The sequence below is a fragment of the Lepus europaeus genome, chromosome 2, assembly GCF_033115175.1.
Source record: "Lepus europaeus isolate LE1 chromosome 2, mLepTim1.pri, whole genome shotgun sequence".
Lineage (NCBI taxonomy): Eukaryota > Metazoa > Chordata > Mammalia > Lagomorpha > Leporidae > Lepus > Lepus europaeus.
The window spans coordinates 43,800,500-43,824,326 of record NC_084828.1 but is presented as its reverse complement, the minus strand read 5'-3'; the positions used below and the strand labels follow the sequence as shown (position 1 = coordinate 43,824,326).

Below are 23,827 nucleotides of genomic sequence, written 5' to 3'. Positions count from 1 at the left end.
TCAGGTTTGTCTACATGTAAGTGCTAAAATTAATTATTGTACTTGTATTGTGTCAAGAGGAGTCTCATTACATTAAGGGTTAGGGTTAGAGTTAGATGGGATAATAACATCAACATTAACATTACCATTATATTTAACCTCTTAATAACAAATGATAAAATCAACCCTTTCTTGTGATTGAGTTCAGCATATGCTGCTTAATTCTGAGTTTTAAAAGTACTTCTTGCCTCCAAGTTTAGAAGCTTGTATTTGGCCGGCGCCGCGGCTCACTAGGCTAATCCTCCGCCTTGCGGCGCCGGCACACCGGGTTCTAGTCCCGGTCGGGGCACCGATCCTGTCCCGGTTGCCCCTCTTCCAGGCCAGCTCTCTGCGTGGCCAGGGAGTGCAGTGGAGGATGGCCCAAGAGCTTGGGCCCTGCACCCCATGGGAGACCAGGAGAAGCACCTGGCTCCTGCCATCAGGTCAGCGCGATGTGCAGGTCGCAGCGCACCTACCGCGGCGGCCATTGGAGGGTGAACCAACGGCAAAGGAAGACCTTTCTCTCTGTCTCTCTCTCTCTCACTATCCACTCTGCCTGTCAAAAAAAAAAAAAAAAAAAAAAAAAAAGAAGCTTGTATTTGAAACTGGAAATAACTTATATGCACAAGGTAAGTGCTCTTTGGAAGACTTGAAAATAATGGCATTTTTAAGAGTGCCTGTGAAATCCTGGACCAGTTTTTACTGATAAGGTAGTGTTTATTGATGATTATTTTAACAGTTTTGAGAAACAAATCAGTCATGCTACAAACGGTATAATTCCAGTCAATTTATAGCACAACAAACAAAAGATTATCACTACAAAGGATAAGATGGCTATGATCCTGAAGGAGTGACAGCTTTTTGCTCTGAAGGAAAAATATTCAAAATTGTGACAAATACTTAATCTAATCTCTCAAGGACTTTCTACTGAAGCAAAACAATTACAGATGCCTTATCTATACTTAACATTTCTTTTCTTTGGTAAGCATAGAATATTAATTCCTGGGTAAAAGATCAACAAATATTGAGTAAACATCCATCTTTCATGCAAGTAAAAAATCTTAATGCATACATTAAGCAAAAAGTCATTATGACATATTAACAATGATCATTCCTAAGAAAACATTTGTTCAACTTATTTCAAATGTATTAGTTCTTAGAATTTTCATTTGATTAAGGTAGACATTGGAGAATGTTTATGTTTTTTTTTTTAGATAATAAATATTGAGTCTTAATTTCTTAGAATCTGCCATTTATCAACCTGTATAATTATAAGGACAAATTGATACCATATAAAATGTATCTATAAGCATCCTAGTCAATCAGAAACTTGAAAAACCATTCACTTTAAGGGCAGATGCAGTCATAGGTTCTGTTTCCTGTATAAGATAACTTCATAGCCTATTCTACTACTGTAAAATGGTGCTAGTTAGCCTTGTAAGATCTAACAGTTATGTTGAACACTATTTCATCATAATGCCATACACACAGCCATTTCTACTACATGATTTGTTTCCTTTCTAATTTTCAAAGTAATGGTCTTGGGGAAGTAATTTCAAAGCATACATCATTTACCTGGGATCTGGAGCATTAAAAATTCCCAGTAAGTAAAGGCTAAAGATAATTGAAATTTAAACTTCAAAATTTGAAGGTATATTATAATGATTTGAATAAACTCTTTCTTAAAGGATCAAAGTTTTCTGCTTTATTAAGCAGACCATTCTTATGTTATTCAACTGTTTTCTGGAGTTAAAATCTTTCCAGTTTGAATATACATTTTGTCTAGTGCAATTTCAGAAGAACTGAAGTGATAAGACTTAACATACTCTTTGTCCAAATGCCACCCAAACCTAATTATGCCAATGTTGCTAGTTCCAAATCCTTTAAAGTATGACCTATAAAGAAAAATAATGTGACAACCACAAGTCGTACAAAAATGAATATATACAGGAAATAAACACTTTGTCTCTCTAATGTAAGGTGACAGTTTTTTTAACTCTTATTTTTCTTCTCCATACTTTTCTTTGCTCTTCTGCTATCTATTCTATTTTTGGTTTTTGAGAAAGGCTCATCTAAATCAATTTTGGGGCCCATTAACAAGTCACAACTTGCAATTTGGAAAGCACTGCATTTGTTACACACACTGAGAGCCTCTCTAACCTATGATTCCTCTTGTTCCTACATTGAAAAGCTATTATATTTAGCTTTCTGCTTCTCTAAGTCCATGTCACTGTCTTCATCCCAATCTTCCAGTTTTGATTGGTGATGATTAAGTCTATCCTTCCCCACATTTAGGCAACTTCCGTTGGCCACAAGACACTAATGGTGGCTCCTGGCATTTAGAATTTGCAGGAGTTGGGCTTTAAGTGCCTCATCAATCACTGAGAGATTCTACCTATTCTAATCAGAACTATACCTATTCTAATCAGAACTAATTGTAAATGTTCATATTTTCTATAATCTATATATATAATTCTATATTTTCTATAATTAATCATTGTTCAAATATTTTTCAAATTTTGATATGAAAAGTGTTTTATATATTTGAGACTATGTCTAGATTGTGGTTACAGATATACAACATGCATTGATACAAAAATGTGTAGTCCAAAAAGACTTCTTTTAGATTACTTCTTTTTTTTTTAAACTTTTATTTAATGAATATAAATTTCCAAATAGATTACTTCTTTTTATTATTGGCTTTCTCAGGATTAAGAATTTTCTAATTTTTGCCATTGAATGAAAAAATATTGCATCTTTAAATTATTCTGAATTAATTTTCTATTCCACATTTAATTTCCTCCTTATATTTATATAGAAGTAACCATCAAATTATTTAACAGTTGATATATCAGGAGCAGAATAATACACTTTTCAGTACATTATACTGGTAACTACCAGAGAGAAATTAGTTCCAACATTATGACAAATATTCCAGGAAAAATTTCAAAGAGAAAAACTAAATCTTATTGTTTGGCACTTATTGAGCAATGAGATAATATTTTCTTTAGGGAATAATGGTAGCAGTTCAGCTTTTTTAATGGTAAGAGTGATTTTTGTTTCTGTAATCTTCCTATAATTATCATATTTATATATTGATAATCTTGCTTTTGTTAAAAACTTATGCAATGTTTATATGAAGAATAAAATATTTTTATGTAGTTTCAAAATTAATGTTTTAAAACTATAGCTATTTAAAGCCATCAGCCAAAATGTACTTATCACAAAAGTCTAGTCATGTATATGACAAAACTATTCCACAATGGTATCTTAAATATATTGAGACATTTGTTTAGGCTTTCCCACTGAACATTTACATAATCTCTCAAAATAATTAGCTTTTTGTTGCAAGAAAACTGCCTACCTGGAAATGTTCAAGAAGAACATTTCCTCTGTGATCTATAATCGTGGTTCTGCAAGCTCTTAGGGGACTCTCACAAGACACTGGAACATTTAATTGAAAATGATTGAGTGCCCAGCACATCACAGATGCCCAGCCTACATAACAGCAGTGGAGATTACTAAGAGTCAGCTTCTGGTTTCAAAAACAAAACCAAATATATTCGGTCTCTTTTCCAAGAGACCTGCTTGTGTGGTTCCAGAGAGTCAATGTGTGATTAAATTTTGAAGCCATGAGATGGAAGCAAAATACCATATGGGCCTCTGAAAAGAAACTCACATGGGAAGAACAGCACATGGATATCTCTAATGAAATCAGGAAAACTTAGAAATAATATTTTAACATTATGCTTTTAGAAACACTGTTTTGAAGCAACTGATAATACCTTTAAATTTTAATTAATTGAGACAATTTTACATTTTTCTAGATATCAGATTGCAGGTTTTATAATATATATATATATATATATATATAGAGAGAGAGAGAGAGAGAGAGAGAGAGAGAGAGATAAAAATATGTGTGTGTATAAAATAAAGGCTATGTAACCTTTATTATCCAAAGACTTTGGTCTAAAAGTATCTATACAATAGAGAAAACCTCATTATATTCAGCCAAATATTTTTGGTGACATATTAAACATTTTTAATAAGAAAGGCATAGTCTTCAGGAGGTTTAACTTCTTGCATATTTTATTTGTCTTCTATGGCCTTTCATTTCATTGCATTTCATAGGTATTGCATTTGCACTGATGTTACTTTGTAGATGTAAACTTGCAATTTTAAAATTCTAAAGGTGATATAAAATCAATAGTTGAAAGTAACCTACTTTTTAAAAAGAAAATATATTTAACATCAAATAGTTACCATTCATCCAGTGATAAATCCAGTTAGAAAATGTTTAGAGGGGCTGGCATGGTGGTATGGTGTGTAGAGTTGCCACCTGGGATACCAGCATCCCATAAGCGCCAGTCCTGGCTGTTCCACTTCCAATCCAGATCTCTGCTAATGCCTGTAAAGCAGCAGAAGATGGCCCAAGTTCCTGGGCCCCTACACCCACGTGGGAGATCTTGATGAAGCTCTTGGCTCCTGGTTTCATCCTGGTCCAGCCCTAGTTGATGTAGCCATTTGGGGAGTGAACCAGTCAATAGAAGATCTCTCTCTCTGTCTCCCCCTTCTTTCCTCTCTCTCTCTGTAACTCTGCCTTTCAAATAAATAAATAAATCTTGGGAAAAAAAGGAAGAGTAACTATAGAGTTAGTTCTATTTAAAATTTCTTTAGTTAATATTTAGATAAGAAAATTAAATCAGCATATAAAGGTTATCTGTACCCAGTGTTTACTGCAGCTCAATTCACAATAGCTAAGATATGGAATCAACTCAGATTTGCATCAGCTGATGACTGAATAAAGAAAATGTGGTATATATGCACTAAAGAATAATATGCATTCATAAAAAGAATGGAATCTTGTTTTTTGCAACAGAATGGATGCAACTGGCAATCATTATGCTTAGTGAAATAAGCCAGCCTCAAAAAGACAAGTATCACATATTTTCCCTTGTATCTGTCAGTATAGAATACAAACAAATGTATAGATATGAAATGGACATCTTGCGATATGGCTGCTGTTTTTAGTTCTTGTTTATACTCCTGTGGAACTGTGGCCTTCCTACTTTTTATTGATGGATATTATGGTTAGTTTTAAATTAAGCCTGTGATTATACAGTGTATTGAAATTATGTCTTTGAAAAAAATTAAAGAAAAAACAAAGGAAGGAAGGAGGGTAATTGGAGAGAGATGAGGTTGGGAAATATGGTTATCTTCTTAGAACTGTACCGATGAAATACATGAAATCTGTTCTCTTTATATTAACAAAAAGTTTTTTTTTTTTTTTTTTGACAGGCAGAGTGGACAGTGAGAGAGAGAGAGAGAGAGAGAGAGAAAGGTCTTCCTTTGCCATTGGTTCACCCTCCAATGGCCGCCGCGGTAGGCGCGCTGCGGCCAGTGCACCGCGCTGATCCGATGGCAGGAGCCAGGTGCTTCTCCTGGTCTCCCATGGGGTGCAGGGCCCAAGCACTTGGGCCATCCTCCACTGCACTCCCTGGCCACAGCAGAGAGCTGGCCTGGAAGAGGGGCAACCAGGACAGAATCCGGCACCCCGACCGGGACTAGAACCCGGTGTGCCGGCGCCGCTAGGAGGAGGATTAGCCTATTGAGCCGCAGCGCCGGCCAACAAAAAGTTTTAAAACCATTTAAATGTGCTAATATGAGTTTGAGCTCAAGTAACTGGTATTTTTTCCAATGCTTTGGCAAAAACAGAGGCTCTACTGGAAGTTTATCTGAGCTCTGTGACAACATCACCATCTATTGTGAGAAATCAGTGTGATAGGAGGGCTGAAAACACCAAGTCAGCAAGACGACACAACTATTAGAATCGTTCCAATGAAAGAGAAGCTGGTTTCTAATCCCAGTCCTACCATTTACTGGCTGGCTGACTGGGAAAGGTCCTAGAAACACAAGACATTTTTATTCATCTATAAAATGGAAATGATTTTAACCATCTTCGTAAGCCTTTACAACAGGGTAGTTGTGTGATTTAAACAAGACAATCAAGTGTGGGAGAACTTGGAAAACCATGCCAAAACAAGCTCTTAAAAATCCCAGACCCTGCTGGTTACCACCCTCTCATGTGACGACATCTGCTTCATGTGGATTGTTTAAGTCATCAGAATCTACTGCATTTGACTTGTATCAGAACTTGATAACTGGTTAGGTGCTCCCATTCTACCAGAATTGCTGCATAGCTTAGTTTTCTCAAATTTATGAACTGAATCTAATTCATTACCACTTCTAGTGCTTTCAAACTGTTCTAAAATTTTTCTACATTAACACCAAGGAAAATTAGGAAAGGTACTCTTCCTATGGCTTAGAATTACCCTGTCTCTCATTTACAATTATTTTACATTTGATCAGAATTCTTGCCACAACCTTTTTCACTGTAGTTTATCATTACTATTATATTATTATTATTATTATTATTATTATTATTATGAAACCTCAGATAGAATAGCCAAGTTGATCTATCAGTTTTGCCATGACTTCAGGCTGGGTTCTTTTGGTAGGCAAAGATACTTGAATTCCAAAGATATATGATATATGTGTGTATATATATATATATATATATATATGATAATAACTCAAGTTACAGAGTTGCTATAGTAGTCCAATTGCATCATATATATGTATATAAAGCATAAAATTAATATTTCTGATTTGGAAACTTTGTGATATATACTATATATAATTCCTTGACAAAAATATTATCAAATTCATACTTATTATTTATTATGAAATTACTTGGAGATATTTCATATACATTGTTGTTTATCCTTGATATAATTTTTTTCAGTAGGGTCCACCACTGTGGTATAGTGCGTTAAGCCACCACCTGTAATGATGGCATTCCACATAAGCATTGGTTTGAGTCCTGGCTTTTCCACTTCTAATCCAACTCCTTGCTAATGCAACTGTGAAACCAGCAAAATTCTTAGGCCTCTGCATTCATATAGGAAAATCAGGTGGAGTTCCAGGCTCCTGGCTTCAGCCTGTCCAGTCCCAACTATTGTAGCCACTGGGGGAATCAAACAGAGGACAGACAATCTGTGTGTGTATGTGTTTCCCTCTTTCTCTGCACATCAACCTTTCAAATAAATAAGACAAATTTTTTTACAAAATGATTTGTTCATTAGATTTTATCTTAATTTTAGAGATAAAAAATATACATGGAGTCAGGGTAGCAGCTCTGAAGGTTAAGCCATCACTTGCAATGACAGCGTCCCATATCAGTGTTTAACTTCCAATTCTAGCTGCCCAGCTTCTTTTTTTTTTTTCTTTTTTTTTTTTTTTTTTTTTTGGACAGGCAGAGTGGACAGTAAGAGAGAGACAGAGAGAAAGGTCTTCCTTTTGCCGTTGGTTCACCCTCCAATGGCCGCCACGGTAGCGCGCTGCGGCCGGCGCACCGCGCTGTTCCGATGGCAGGAGCCAGGTGCTTCTCCTGGTCTCCCATGGGGTGCAGGACCCAAACACTTGGGCCATCCTCCACTGCACTCCCTGGCCACAGCAGAGAGCTGGCCTGGAAGAGGGGCAACCGGGACAGGATCGGTGCCCCGACGGGGACTAGAACCTGATGTGCCGACGCCGCAAGGCGGAGGATTAGCCTGTTGAGCCACGGCGCCGGCCTCTGCCCAGCTTCTGATCCAGCTTCTACTAGTATTCCTGGGAAGGCAGTGAAAGATGACTCAAGTGCTTGGGCCACTATGACCTATGTGGGAGACCAGGATGGAGTTCCTGGTTCCAGCATGTGAACTGGTCCAGACCTGGCTGTTGCAGTCACTTGGAGAGTGAACTAGCAGATGGAATTTTACTCTGTGTGTCTCACTCTCTTTGTCACTGTGGTGTTCATATATATAAATATTTAAAACATACTTATTGTTCAAGAGTGAACTCAGTGCCAGCTCTGGGCTTGGGTGTCACAACGCTGGATCAATGTAAGTTCATTGATTGTAACACATGCTACGCCATGGGATGTGATGTGGGTAGTTAGGGATGCTATGAGTGTGTGAAAATGAGTGCATGGGAATTCTGTATTTTCTGGCTATATTTTTTTGCTGAACATTAAACTACTCTAAAGATAAAATTTATTAATAAAAAACAGAAAAAAAACATACCTGGTATGGTTAAATGACTTGTTCAAGTTCACTCCAGGCCACCAATATCCACAGATTTATATTTAAAACCCAGATTTGTATTTCTGCTTCAATTGCCCTTACAAAATTTTTTGTGCACTAGAGCATCCTCTCTGAATATAATACAGTCTTCATGACTAACTAGATGGCTTTGTGTGTTTGTGTTATTAGTGTAACAAATATGTTATAATAACATGTATTGTTAGGTCCAATCAGGTGAAAGTTATTATTTTATTTTATATCAATATTCTCATTTCAAAGAGCATTTATTATCCCATTTTCAAAAAAAATTAACTGTGGATAATAATTTGCCTTCTTTAACTCCTGGTTTGTTTTGTCATTTCTTTGGACTGTAATTGGCTTGTATGCCAATTAAAAAATACCTGTGATTTGCAAAAAGGTACATGGTAGACTGAAAATCCTGAGCTGATATGTAACTATCTTGCCTTAATTTTTATCTCCTTTCAAAAAAATCTCCATTATGCTAATAGGAAACTGCATTAATACATACATATCTGATTTCTTCTTTAGTTCTTGATCATTTCCAAAATGGATGTGTAATTGTTCCTCTAATACACCTCACTGGTTGTTATGTGGTATGTGATCTGTCTTCTTAAAGATTAAAATCTTTCCTCTTGGATAAAATAAGGATGTTCTGTGCTGTGCAATTATGCATACTAGATTTATGCCAAGAACAAAAGAAAAATGGAGGCTACCAGAAGGTGAAATAGTAAGTACAACATAAACATTGTGCTGGATACACAGAAAAATCTATCAATACCTTTAATTATTTTCTTTATAGAATACATGCCAAATACACATTTATTTCACTGGAAATGTACCATTGATCTCTAGAAGTAAACTGACAGAGTTAAGCATTTTAATAATGAATGGTGACTTGTAACTTAGCACATGTATGGGACAATGCCACCACATTTAAGGTCATGACTTTAATGTAATATAAAGGCTTGGTTTTTGTTTTTTATTTCTTTTTCTTCTTTCTCCCTCCACTTTTATAAACGGAGACTGCTGCTGCCTGAAAGCTGTCTGGGAATTCAGCCAAAGAAAGAAGAGGGTTGCAAAACTCTGGGGACTTGAAAGAAAAGTGGCTGGCATTAGCTTGGTCCTCACTTTAAACTAAAATTAAAACAATAGACAGACATGTACAGTAATCTCTCTTTTAAGGAAAGAATAGAATGCCTCTATAGTAGTGTCAAGTGGAACAATTTGGTCCTGGCCCAAGTTATGCAGCTGTTCCCCAGGAAAATGGCAAAAGGCTTCTGTCCAAAGCAGTCAAATAAAGCATGATTGTTCATAAACAGGCTCTGGGGCTCTCACATTTAGAACAAGGAAAACAACATTAGCATACAGGAGGGCAGGCTAGGAACACCAGTCTCAATACAACTTGAGCCATGCTGTCATTTTATGATTTACACAAAAGATAGTGGTGTTATTTTTTCTGCCACCAATAAACCTAGTGAACATGAATAGCGTACTCTTCAAGAAACTGTGCATATTGAAATACTTAAGAAAAAAATGAAGGTTTGGTGATGGATTAAAGGTACTCGTAAGTCGGTTGTAAGAGTCAAACGAATCATATCAATTTCCTATTTATGATTCTCAGCTGCTCATTAGAGGCATCTCAGGTAAAGGGTAAAGATAATAGAAATTAAGTGCTTTGGGAACCAAAAGTTAAGGTGTAGTTTGCTTCTCACTGGTGCCAAGACAGCTAAATGGGGAATCAGGTGCAATAGCTGCAAGGTAATGGAGTGGAACTTTGACCATGATCAATTCTCACCTGCCTAATGTGATATTACAGACTTCAATCTCACTCCTGCTCTTTCAATCTTATTTTAAAATATGGATAGCCTCCCAATTATATTTTTAATTACTATGTTTGTTTCCAAATTTCTGTTTAACATATTTTTTCTCACTCCTCATTCACTGCCCATGGTTCACTTTCTGAAATGGGTAGTCTCCCCACTATCTTGTCTTCCCCAACACCTACAAACTCCCTGATCGATCCATTTTAATTTGCCTTCTGTTCTCTTTGCTGTAATGAGACTATTTTCTTTATAATCAGTAAGATTTCCTTCTGGGGAAATCCAATGATTCCTTTTCAGTCTTTCCTTGTTTTTTGTTCTGCCCGCCTCATCTGGCACTGTTGGAAACACAAGATAAACTACAGAGAGGCTACAAGTTAGCCTTTCAAGAGGTTAATGACTCATCTAATGGAAAAGATAGTTAGAAAATGCAGAGGAGCTGGTTTCAAAAAGGGTATGAAGGACTAAAAGAAAGCTGAGGGGCCAGCATTGTGGCAGAGCAGGTAAAACTGCTGCCTGTGATATTGACATCCCACGTGAGTGCCAGTTGGTGTCTCAACTGCTCCACTTCCAATCTAGTTCCCTGAAAATGGCCTGGGAAAAGCATTGGGAGATGACCCAAGTGTTTCTTGTGACCTACGTGAGAGACTCAGTTGAAGCTCCTGGCTCCTGGCTTCAACCTGGCTCTGCCCTGGGCAGTGTGATGATCTGGAGAGAGAACAGACGGATGGAAAATTTTCTCTCCTGTCTCTCTCTTTCTCTCTATCTCCGACTTTCAAATAAAGAAATGGATTTTTAAAAAATAAAGATAAAAAAGCGGTGCACTAAAGAAGGAACAAATCAAAGAAGTTGACTATGACCTTAATGTCAATGGCCTGGCAAGCACAGGAGGAATGTGATATAAGACAAGTGAATAAGTTAATCCACATTTCATTGCAGAACATAGTATAAATAATAGTGAGATCTATACAAGTCAAGACAGAATATAATGACCATTTTGCAAAAGATACTGTATTAATTGTGGTGGGAGTGTTAATGGCGACACACTCATGCTAGAAACGGTCAGTTTGACAGAAATCAGGCAAGTGTCAAAAAGAGCATAAATACAGAGGAAAGTCTGGTTAAAGATAGCAACAATAAAATATATTGCAATTCTAGCCAATTATTAAACGTAAGGCATCCATACATTCAACTTCAGTGTTCAAAATTATTGTCAGACCCATTTCAGACTTTCACAAACTATCCCAGCTACCACAAGTGGCAATTTAGATTCGGCAATTAAATAGCAGCAAATAACTGAAAGAGTAACTTTGATACAAAGCTCATTCACTCACTTATAATCTGGATGCATAAGAAAATTTGGCTAACATCTTTGACCCTTAGTTTTCTCTTCCGTAAAATGGGTAACCCTTTCTTATTTCCTTTCTCTGTTTGCAAAATGATATTGATTAGGATACTCTGATATAGGTGGTATTTTTTGTTTCCTAAACTTCCCACACCATTGTAATCATAACTAAACTAAATAAGAAATTTTGTATATTTCATTTTTCGTGTAATCATTTTCCTGGGTATCTGAAACTCAGAGACCCACAATGAGGCATGTCTACTCAACTATATCTGAGCTAACTGACATGAACTATTTAAGTATTTAATTACTTAAACCTCAAAAATTTAATTATTCCCATAAATAAAATGATGTCTCTAGACTGGGCGACATGAATCAACGTGGAATCAAGTAGCAGGTCACTGACAGCCACTGGGTGCTGTTTGAGCAGACGTGTATTTATGTTCAAGTATTCCATACCTCGTGTCTTCCACCTTCCCTTAATTTAATCGCATACATTTACACAAACACATTTTTGGATATATATTAAAGGCAGAAGTATAAAAATAAAAATAGTTTGCTATGTTCTAATTCTGATCATATGCCTTCACATGACCATATTTGGACCTCTGTGGTTACAAGGCAAAGCAGTAGCAAATAAAGAAAGAAAGGAGGTAATTACATATTTGGAAAATAATAGGATGAAATATAGGTGTTGAGATGGAGGGGAAAGTTAACAATAGAATGATGATATTAGATACATTGAATTCAAAGAAATTAAGATCTAAGTATGCCTACAGCTGAGCAGAGTCAATTATACTTCTTTCTTAGTTAAGTACTGAACTTGCAGCCAAAAGCTCTTCTTGAAGCTATAATCCTAAAATGCACTTGTCACATATAAATAACATACTGCAGTAGAAAAATGTTTTCTATAAGCAATTTGAGCTTCTCAGAAGGTAAGAACTATGAAAGTGAATTGAGAAGGCTATATATAGTAAAGCTACCATTAAAAAGAATGTATTTCTTTTAGAGGCCAAAGTGACTCCAAACTTTTCTTACAAGATTGAAGAGAAATATAGGGCTGGCGCTGTGGCCTATCAAGTAAAGCTGCTGCCTGCAGTGCTGGCATTCCATTCAGGCTCCAGTTCAAGTCCTGGACACTCTTCTTCTGATCCAGCTCTATGCTATGGCCTGGGAAAGCAGTAGAAGATGGCCCAAGTGCTTGGGCCCCTGCATCCACGTGGGAGACCCAGAAGAAACTCCAGACCACTGGCTTTGGATCTGCCCGGCTCCAGCTGTTGCAGCCATTTGGGGAGTGAACCAGCAGATGGAAGACCTCTCTCTCTCCCTCTCTCTCTCCCTCTCTCCCTCCCTCCCTCCCTCTATCCCTCTCTGCCCCTACCTCTGTAACTCTGCCTTTCAAATAAATAACTTCTAAAAAAAAAGATTGAAGAGAAATAATAGATTGACTTACAAATGCTCTTTAATCAACATACTAGCATTTGCAGAAAATAATTAAGTTTAATATCAACATTATGATAAAGAAAGCGCAAAAAGATAATGTCAAATGAATAAGGATGTTAACATATCTTACAATTCCTTTAAAAGAATTTCTCATGGAATTAGGTGAAATCTGCACTTAAATAACATAAATATGATTGGAAGCAAAATTTTAGTAATTTAACCTGATTTTCACAGAAGTTATCATAATACAGAGGACAATTAAATTCCTCTTATTAAAATTTTAACAGAATGCAAATCAATTGGAAGTTTTTTAAAGATCAGGTAAACTACAGAAAGTTAGGTCTGGGGAGTTACTATATTAAAATGATCATATAATTTCCAAATATTATCCATATTTGAATATCCATATTTAAAATTTGCATAAAATAATCTATCAGTTAGCTGTTTATAAGCATGTTATTACTGTGCATATATTCTAGTAAGGAATCACTTTGTAAGGAAAAGCATTGAACTTGTGACCCATTTCATTCCCATTACTTTCAGGCACATCACATTCCCGAATTATGTCTCATTTGGTATTCCATAAGAAATGCAGATTTGATTTCTCTTATTATGAAAATGATTCCCCATGCAACTTAAACCTTGGGCATATTTGGCAGATTTTCAAAGTTTTGCATGGGAGAACTAAGTTCATCAATGCATAACTGTTATCTGTCTGTTGATATAAATAATGCCTGATTAATCCTACCCCCTCCCCGTTTTAGGTTGAAATATCTTACTGGAGAGAAAAAAAATAACAAAAAAATCATAGTTGGAAACCTTCCCAGAAACTTCCCTGGATGACAAAGTGAAAACCAATCTTCCACAGACATTTAATGAAGACAAGGTTCAGGGGTTTTCTGTTCTAGAGATCATTTTGCCCACCCAGCAAAGACCAAAACAGCAGATTTCTACAGCAAAAGCCTGAAATCAAAGGATGAGAGAAGTAACAGTGAAAAACTTTATTGCTCATTAAATCACTTACAGTGGTTTTCCTTTGGATTCACAAGTCAAAATTAAAGGCTGTCCTTCTTGTGGAAAAGGCGTGGATGGTATAATCTTAACTGACGGTGTATCTAGAAACAAAGGGAGATTAAGAAGTCATTCAACATAAATAATCTAAAGCTCTATGTTTAATAGCTTTGCATCATCACTATGCTTTGAATTTCCTATATATTTCTTAAAAATAGATATGTTTATAAGGAGTTTCTTAGATTCAATGAAATAAGGTGTATAATTTTAAGAGCTACCACTCTGTCCATGCAAAGCTAGCAAAAAAAAAATCTGAATATCTTATGAGCAGAATTGTTGTATTCTTCCTGAAATCTGAATTTAAAAGTGAGATTGCAAAAAGTGGTTCAGATGAATATCAAGCATTTCACACAATTGTTTCTTCAACTATTTATAGATGGCTATGAATACTATTATTATGGACTGAATGCATTTATGTGCATTTGAATAACAACACTTTCATTGTTGCAGGGATACCAGAGACTCACAATAAGGAACCCAAGATGAACTCAAGATCAATTGCTGTCTCCCAAGCAGTATGCAGAATCTTTTTGAAAATCCAGTAATGCTGCACTGAGCAACACTGCTTGTTCTAAAGTACAGTTAGCAAATCACTTCAGGGAGCCATTTATAATATTCGGAAAACAGCATACTGTCTTATCTGCTACTGTATAATTATTAGAAAATTATTTCTTTTTAATAATAAAATGGTTGCTAGTGGAAGAGGATCAAGAACACTGTAAGACATTTATATTTATAATTCATATGCCATGAAATATCTTTAATCAATACAAAGATATGTATTTCACAGAATAAATGTAAAGTAAGCTCTAGAAGGGCACAATATAAACACACAATTCCGGGACTTTGGCAGTGCTAACATTGTCTGATCCACAGTCAGTACAGAACTGCCTTTTCCTCTTATCTCCCCATTTTTAAAATATATAAATATGCTCTGAATTCTTCAAGCATCACAATTACTTGCCTCCTTCCCTTCTTATTAACAGAAGAACTGAGCTTTTCTGGCTTTGTAGTCACCCTCTGATTTTGAAGTCAGTTAAATAGGTGTCAATCAATTTAGTGATGATCAGATTAGATATTTGAGAATGGTATTTCAGTTTGTCATGTAAAGCATAAGCTATGATCCTGTGGAACACCTTATACGATACTTTAAACTTGTTCCTGCTTTTCAATGCATTCTTTCTCGATCCTTTAAAAAATATGTTTAATGTGAAAAAATAAAATTCTGGTTACAAACAGGCATTCAACATATAGCATTGTACATAATTGTAGTGTAAAGTAACTCAAGAAAAAATAATCTGAAAAATATGACCAGTTTTTAACTGGTAGAAGAAAACTATTTAATAAAATATTTAAATAAACTTTATTAATTTTTCTATTGTCATCACCATGTTTATGCAATCAGTTATTGATGAGGATGATCCTATCATTTAGTCTGATGCAGGGCATTTTTAAAAGTGAAGGGCAATTTATTAACCAAATATTAATTAGCAGGGGTGAACCAGATTGTACTTTTCAAACTGAAGGCTGTGTTCCTAAGACCTTTACCCAAATACATACATAACAGATTTCCTTTTCCCTTTGATATATTATCACAAAAGCTTCATTTGGGGCTGGTGCTGTGGTACAGTGCATTAAAGCCCTGGCCTGAAGCGCCAGCATCCCATATGGGCGCCAGTTCTAGTCCCAGCTGCTCCTCTTCCGATCCAGCTCTCTGCTGTGGCCTGGGAAAGCCATAGATGATGGCCCAAGTCCTTGGGCCCTTCACCCACGTGGGAGACCCACGGGAGGTTCCTGGCTCCTGGCTTCGGATTGGCACAGCTCCAGCAGTTGTGGCCATCTGGGGAGTGAACCAACAGATGGAAGACACTTCTCTCTCCCTCCCTCCTTCCCTCCCTCCCTCCCTCCCTCTCTCTCTCTCTCCTCTTTGTGTAATTCTGACTTTCAAATAAATAAAATAAATCTTTTTTTTTTTTAAGCTTTATTTTCCGAGCAAAAAGGAGTGAGAAAATTTGGGTAATCTGAGTGTCTGGGATGGTTGATTAATTTTATGGATCGAGCAGACCACGCCTTGACCCAGCTACTTGGTCAAACATCATTCAGGGAGTTTCTGTGAAGGTATTTTGGGATAAGATTAATATTTCCCTGGTAATCTGAGTAAAGTAAAATGCCCTCCACAATGCAGGGGCTTCAACCCATCACTAGCAGTCTGAAAGATATGTCTGACCCTTTCTTGTGTCCAAGAGAATTCTGCCCCATCAGATGACTCTCAAACTGGAATATCAGCTTTCTTCCTGCCTTTGGACTGGGATATCAACTCTTGCATCTTCCTGAGTGCTGAGCCTGCTGGCATTTAGAATGGAAATACACCGTCAATTCTACTATCATGCCACAACCTACACTAAAATTTTAAAATTGCCTGCCTCGAATCTCCAGTTTGCCAGCTTAACTTGCAGACCTTGGGATCTGCCAACCTCTAAATACACATGGACAATTCCTTACAATAAATTCTTTCTTTGTATGTTGTATGTATATACGAATACTTTAAAGGCTTATAGAAATGTTAAATCAAATGTTAATTTTAGTGCAAGGAACAATTTTCAAATCTGTGCATCCTTTGCTCATAATTTGAGTTTCCCATGAATGTTTGGAAGGGCCCTTCATACAAAGAGATCTTAGTTCACATTTAATTTAATTAAATCTATATCACTTACTTTTTTCTGTTATGAATTTTTTATATTAGATGTTAGTAGATAAAAAAAATCCATGATTATAAAAATGGCAATTTCCTTCTTAATGCAAACACAACATATGTCAACTACATTTTCTTCCTCCTCCATTCTGGCCAAGAAAATATTTAAGAACAGATTTGCTTATTCAGCCAGAATTCTAGTATATTTTTCCACGAAATATTTGCATTCCTCTCAAGCATATCATGTTTAACAGGTACTACAGTATGTAATCATTATCCCAAACTTTTTCTCATTTAATTTTTTAAGATTTAATTTATTTATTTGAGAGGTAAAGTTACAGACAGTGTGAGGGAGAGACAGAGAGAAAGGTCTTCTGTCCATTGGTTCACTCTTCAAATGGCTACAATAGCCGGAGCTGCGCCAATCCAAAGCCAGGAGCCAGGTATATCTTCCCAGTCTCCCATGTTGGCTCAGGGGCCCAAGGACCTGGCCCATCTTCTACTGCTTTCCCAGGCCACAGCAGAGAGCTGGATTGGAAAAGGAGCAGCCAGGACTAGAGCTGGCGCCAATATGGGATGCTGCATTAATTTATTGTGCCATAGCGCTGGCCCCTCTCATTTAATTTGTTATTCATAGGAAATAATTTCTGCTTTCTCAGATTTTTACTTAAGGCTAAAGGATATTACTTCTATTTTTATCTTCATCCATTATTTTATTGTATCCATAAGGGAATGATCAATCATTTTTAGGGTAAAAATCACCATGTGAAATATCAATGGCATTTTAGACATAGTACTTCTAAACGGGTCTAGGATTTCTATATGTTCAAATCTGTCTTAGTGAAAAAAGACAACAAAGGTGCAGAATCTCAGAAATTGAGTTATTGTAGAGACTCTTGACTTTATAGAATTTATTAGAAATGTTTATTTCAGTAGGTGAAAGCTCCATGGTAACATGTTTCTGTATCATTCATATCAGAATGAATGGAGAATTTTTCAAGAATTGTTAAATTCACAATAGGTTGTATGATAATGATTTTCTAAAACAATAATTTTGTAAAATTTATTTATTTATTTATTAAAGATATATATTACTTGAAGGGCAAAGGTTTATTTTACTTAAAGGACAGAGAGGGAGAGAGAGAGGGAAGGAGAGAAAGAGAAAGAGAGAGTGAGCGAGCGAGAAAGATATGTTTTATCTCCACTGGTTCACTCTACACATTGCCTCAAAGGCCAGGGCTGGGCCAGTCCAAAGCTAGACACTTCTTCCAGGTCCCCCACAGGTGCGCAAAGTCCAAGGACTTGGGTCATCCTCCACTGCTTTCCCAGGCTTATTGACAGGGAGCTGAGTTGGAAGTGGAGCAGCCAGAATTCTAACTGGTGTCCTTATAGGATGCCCGCATCTCAGGCAGCTGTTTAACCTGCTATGCCACAACATCAGCCCCAAATCCAAGCCTTTTAACTGTATGCCTTTGCAAAAACATGCGTTAAGAATTAGAAAAAGTAATTTTTTCTTTCTGTGTATTTTGCAATTTTTTTTGCAGATTTTCTTCTAGGTTTCATATTTTATTACAAATATATTCAAAGGATTGGGAGTATTTTTTAAACCCAACTTTACTGAAATAGTAATCCCAGACTTTCTGTGAAAGTAACTCTCTATTTTACAATCTAGGATAAAATATCACAATTAATCACACTTCTTTGCAGCATAGAGTGATACTTTGGCTCCACACTTTGGAATGTGTTCTGTTTTGAATGATAATAACATTTTGCATTAATTAGTGATAGGAAAAAGGAGCGTGAAAAAAAAGTTCTAATGTTACTGTTACTCATTTATTCTTGCTTTAAATGAAGATTTTGTTTATTTGAGAAGTACAGATTTTTTTTTAAAAAAGATTTTATTTATTTGTTTGAGAGAGGAAGAGACATTTACTGGGTCTTCCATTTACTGGGTCACTCCCCAAATGGCCTCAATGGCCTATCTGAAGCCAGGAGCCAGGAGCTTCTTCTGGGTCTCCCAAGTAGGTGCAGGGGCCCAAACAATTGGGCCATCTTCCACTGCTTTCCAAGGCCATAGCAGAGAGCTGGATTGGAAGTGGAGTAGCTGGGACAGGAACCAGCACCCATATGAGATGCTGATGCCACAGGTGGAGGCCCCTATTTCTACTCTGATCCCGGAAAAAAAAAATCTTTTATATAATCTGATCTCAGGCTCAGGGAAAGAGATGAAAGTGCTCAGAAAAAAACAAAATGGAAAAATGTAAAACATTATTCAAATATTTTTGTCCAAATCAAATCCTATCGTCTTGTAACATAAGCTTTCTGCAACTTCTTGGGGTCTTTCCTTTTTCCAAATCATTGTTTCTTTTGCTCACCACAAATAATAACCTATTAAATCCTTCAATTCCATTCCCACACGATTTTCTCCCTTTTCCTTCTCACTGATATGTCCCCTGTCTGTGCCAGCCTCTGCTTCCAACCTAGCTTCCTGCTAACATTCCTGGGAGAAAACAAGCGATCATCTAAGTATGAGTCACTGCTACCCACCTGTGAGACTCAGATGGAGTTCCTAGCTCCTGGCTTCTGCTTGGCTGTTGCAGGCATTGGGGGAGTACACCAGTGGACCAAAGATCTCTTTTTCACTCCTTGCCCCTTTCTCTATCTGTCACTTTGCCATTCAAACAAGTAAATAAATCTTCAAAAGGGAAATATTAGATGAAGTCTATCAGCACTATATTTATTGAATGTATGTGAACATACATAATAATTATCACATATAATAAAAATATATGTGAATGACATGGAAAAGCTAGTAATTAGATTTAAATTATTTCATAATACAGAACATATCCAGTAGTTATAAAATATTACACCTGGTAGAATTTTTTTAAAGATTTATTTTTATTTATTTGAAAGGCAGAGTTACAGAGAGAGGTGAGACAGAGAGAGAGGTCTTCCATCCACTGGTTCACTCCCCAGATGGCTGCAAAAACCAAGACTGGGCAAGGCTGAAGCCAGGAGCCTGGAGCTTCTTCCAGGTCTCTCATGTGGGTGCAGGAGCCCAAGCACTTGGGCCATCCTCCATTACTTTCCCAGGCATATTATCAGGGAGCTGCATTGATAGTGGAGCAGCTGGGACTCACATTCAACCAGCACCCCTATGGGATGCCAGTGCTGTAGGCCAGTGCTTTAACCTGCTGTGCCACAGGGCTGGTCTCTGGTAGATTTTTTTTTTTTTGCATTTTTTTTTATTTGACAGGTAGAGTCATAGACAGTGAGAAAGAGACAGAGAGAAAGGTCTTCCCTCTGTTGGTTCACTCCCCAAGTGACTGCTATTGCTGGCGGTGCGCCGATCCGAAGCCAGGAGCCAGGTGCTTCTTCCTGGTCTCCCATGTGGGTGCAGGAGCCCAAACACTTTGGCCATCCTGCACTGCCTTCCCAGGCCACAGCAGAGAGCTGGACTGGAAGAGAAGCAACCAGGACTAGAACCGAGCGCCCATATGGGATTCCGGTGTTGCAGACAGAGGTTTAACAAAGTGAGCCATGGCTCTGGCCCCTCTGTTAGAATTTTTTAAAAACATGATTGCTTCATCCACAAAATGAAGCATCTCATTATCCAAGATCTTAATTTATCCAGTTAGGTATCTTCAGATCTTAACCTAAAACTTCCTGTGGTTTGAAGAACTCTTTATATGTTGGATGAATAGATAAGTGAATTACTATCTTCTTATTTCCAAATGCAAGGGAACATGGGCTGGTATTGTGATGTGGTGAGATAAACTGTTGCCTATAATGCCGGCATCCTATATATGAGTGTTGGTTTGAGTCCCGGATGCTCTGCTTCCCATCAGCTTCCTGATAAAGCACCTGTGAAAGCAGCAGAGGCTGGCCCAAGTGCTTGGACAACTACCATCCATGTGGAAGATCCAGGTGGAGTTCCAGGCTCCTGGCTTTTCCTTCACTAGCCTTGGCCATTGTGTCTATTGGGGGAATGAACCAGCAGATGGAAAAATCTCTCTCTCTCTTTCAAATAAAATGTCTTGAAAATGCAAGAAAATGAGGACTTTTTCATAAACCTAAAAAATAGAGACATATTTATTCATTCACAAATAAATTTCCAAGACTCGGTATTAACCAAATAAAATATACAGCGATTTTAAAAGCAAAATATTTTCCTTTCTAAGTCTTTTATAGGAAAAAGTATCATTGTCTAGAACATGTTTTCAATATTTTTATATGCAAAGAAGACATACATTTTGCCCATATTTTGGTTCTTTGATTTTTTTGCCTGACAAATTATAGAGTTCATTTAGGAAGAAACACAATTACTATGAAGAAATAGATTAAGGGACAGACGATTAGTCTTTTTTAAAAATAAGTGGTTAAAGTTTCATGAACTTGAGAAGTAAGGACAGCTCATGTTCCATTAAATGATTCAGGGTGTGAATCAAGGTAAAGATATTGATCCAATGGAATGGATTTTCTATATTCTTAATGAAGATTGTAGCATAGAGAAAACTCTGTGATGAAGCTACTATCTATCAGAGCACCTAATGGACAATCTTAAAAGTACAAGGTCTTAAAGTGTTTAATGCCAGTGACTCAACAAGATGTATTCATCACTAAAGATTCTACAGGTGAGTAAAAGAGAAGCTTTAAGTCAAATGTTTTTATCAATAAAAAGCATGCTAATTATTTTGTAGCCCAATAAATATAAAAGAAATTTAAAGATTATACAAAAGTAGCATTTAACTTGTGATGATGATGATAAAACTGTTAAATGAGAGAAGCAACCCAAAATTCATTCCTATTATTTCCTTATTTTATCAAAATTCCATACCGTATAATATACTGCATGAACAAATATTTTCTTATAACAAAAAGTAGTAGTTATTTGCATTCTTCATGGAATTACATGGCCTTCAGGGAAAGAAAATACAATCTGGATAATTTTATTTGTTCATAAAAATTATATCCTGTGAATACTCACAAATGACTCATTCAACAAATTTATGTAGTTCCTAAATACAAATCATAGTACTATTACCCATTTACATTTTTTGTTTCAGTGGCATTATAACATTGTAACATTATTACATTGTACATTCTACCATTCACATTTATAGCACTTCCAGATTAGGTGCTGGTTTTCATGAATGGTGCTGGTGAATCAACATATTCCCAGGAATGCAACTCTCACAGTTGACATCTTATATGTCTTGTTTGCTGCTCTATACTCGATGTCTAGAATAACTCCTTGACATCAATTAAATATGTGGTGAACAAACAATTGAATAATAGTCTTTTGGAATTTTTCCAATTAATGGTTAGGACCATCACTAGGATATAAAATAATTTACTTCTCACTACTATCTTCTAATATCATTAAAGACTGATCAAATACTTGGCAAATAACATTCAATGCTATAAATATTCTGAATGCCTTGGTTCATTGAACTATTCTAAAGTATGCAAGGACAATTCTGTTCTGATTGCGTTGTTTAGAATATAAAAATAAGGCTCAGCAGAGTGACTCATGCAAGTTACACTCTCATAAATCAGTTTGATACTTTCTGTCCTGATCTTAACCACACTCGACTAAGTTTGGGTTCTGATTCTCTATTAGACTACACTGTGTACTGATGCTTTTTGTTGTATGCTCTTTGTCCTTGGTTTTCAAAATCAAGTCTTTCTCCATGAGCTTGAATAAGAGCCCATTAATGGGGATCCTTTTTGTTCTCTCATTGACTATTGACTCTTGAAATGAAAGAAATTTTTAATACTCTTGTAAAGACACTATGATATTTTCCTGAAATAAAAGCTCTAAACCAAACTCAATCCATACCACAAGATCCACCACTTTTACTAGCAGTGGATTCATGGGTCACGAGTTAAACTAAGACGTTTAACCTGCAGCGCTATGCAATACTCATTCCCTCTGGGTAAGACTGCCTTTCAACCTAATATCCCATTTAATTTTTTTGTTTGTAATTTGGAAGGAAAACTCAAAATTCTCATTTACCATTTAGCTGAGATTTCCATTAATATTGCCCCAGATGGTTAGGGCACATTTATTTTGAAAATTCACTAAATCCCTTTTAATTTTAGTGAGAATTATTTTCTGAAAATCATTCATTTATTTGATAAATATTTATAATTTATTGTGTGTATCAGGTGTATCCCTTCTAGTATACAAATAGCATACATCCACAAAAAATATTAACTGTAAGAATTTTGTCTTGATAAAAAGGATAGATAATATACAGGTCAAAACAATGCAAAGCTCAAAATCGCTTATAATCCAACAATGTAATAGGAGAGTTATTGGAAGAGTAAGTTATGCATACTTGTTTTTTTTTAAACAAATTTGACTTCTTTTTTTAATTTTTTTAAACTTTTATTTAATGAATATAAATTTCCAATGTACAGCTTATGGATTACAATGGCTTCCCCCCCCCCCATAACTTTCCTCCCACCCACAACCCTCCCCTCTCCTGCTCCCTCTGCCCTTCCATTCACATCAAGATTCATTTTCTTTCTTTCTTTCTTTCTTTCTTTTTTTTTTTGACAGGCAGAGTGGACAGTGAGAGAGAGAGACAGAGAGAAAGGTCTTCCTTTTTGCCGTTGGTTCACCCTCCAATGGCCGCTTCGGCCAGTTCATCGCGCTGATCTGAAGTCAGAAGCCAGGTGCTTCTCTTGGTCTCCCATGCGGGTGCAGGGCCCAAGGACTTGGGCCATCTCCACTGCATTCCCGGGCCATAGCAGAGAGATGGCCTGCAAGAGGGGCAACTGGGATAGAATCCGGCACCCCAACCGGGACTAGAACCTGGTGTGCCGGCGCCAAAAGGCGGAGGATTAGCCTGTTTAGCCACGGCGCCGGCCAAGATTCATTTTCAATTCTCTTTTTATACAGAAGATCAATTTAGTATATATTAAGTAAAGATTTCAACAGTTTGCACCCACATAGAAACACAAAGTGAAACATACTGCTTGAGTACTAGTTATAGCATTAAATCACAATGTATAGCACATTAAGGACAGAGATCCCACATGAGAAGCAAGTGCACAGTGACTCCTGTTGCTGACCCAACAAATTGACACTCTAGTTTATGGCGCCAGTAACTACCCTAGGCCCCCGTCATGAGTTGCCAAAGCTATGGAAGCCTTTTGAGTTCGCCGACTCTGATCATATTTAGACAAGGTAATAAAAGACAGGGTGAGGATAGTAACCAATGATCCTAAGAGTGGCATTAACCAGGTCTGAACAAGTTATGCATATTTGTGAGAAGCAAAG

General features: G+C 36.7%; 1 protein-coding gene across 1 annotated transcript in view; it reads right to left on the bottom strand.

Annotated features, from left to right (window-relative positions):
- The window catches only part of CADM2 (cell adhesion molecule 2), a 370,128-nt gene that overhangs the window by 107,326 nt on the left and 238,975 nt on the right, over positions 1-23,827 (bottom strand). Inside the window, exon 8 of the mRNA XM_062180432.1 lies at positions 13,795-13,885. Coding sequence (XP_062036416.1) covers positions 13,795-13,885 — 91 coding nt within the window. The remainder of the gene's footprint in view (positions 1-13,794; positions 13,886-23,827) is intronic.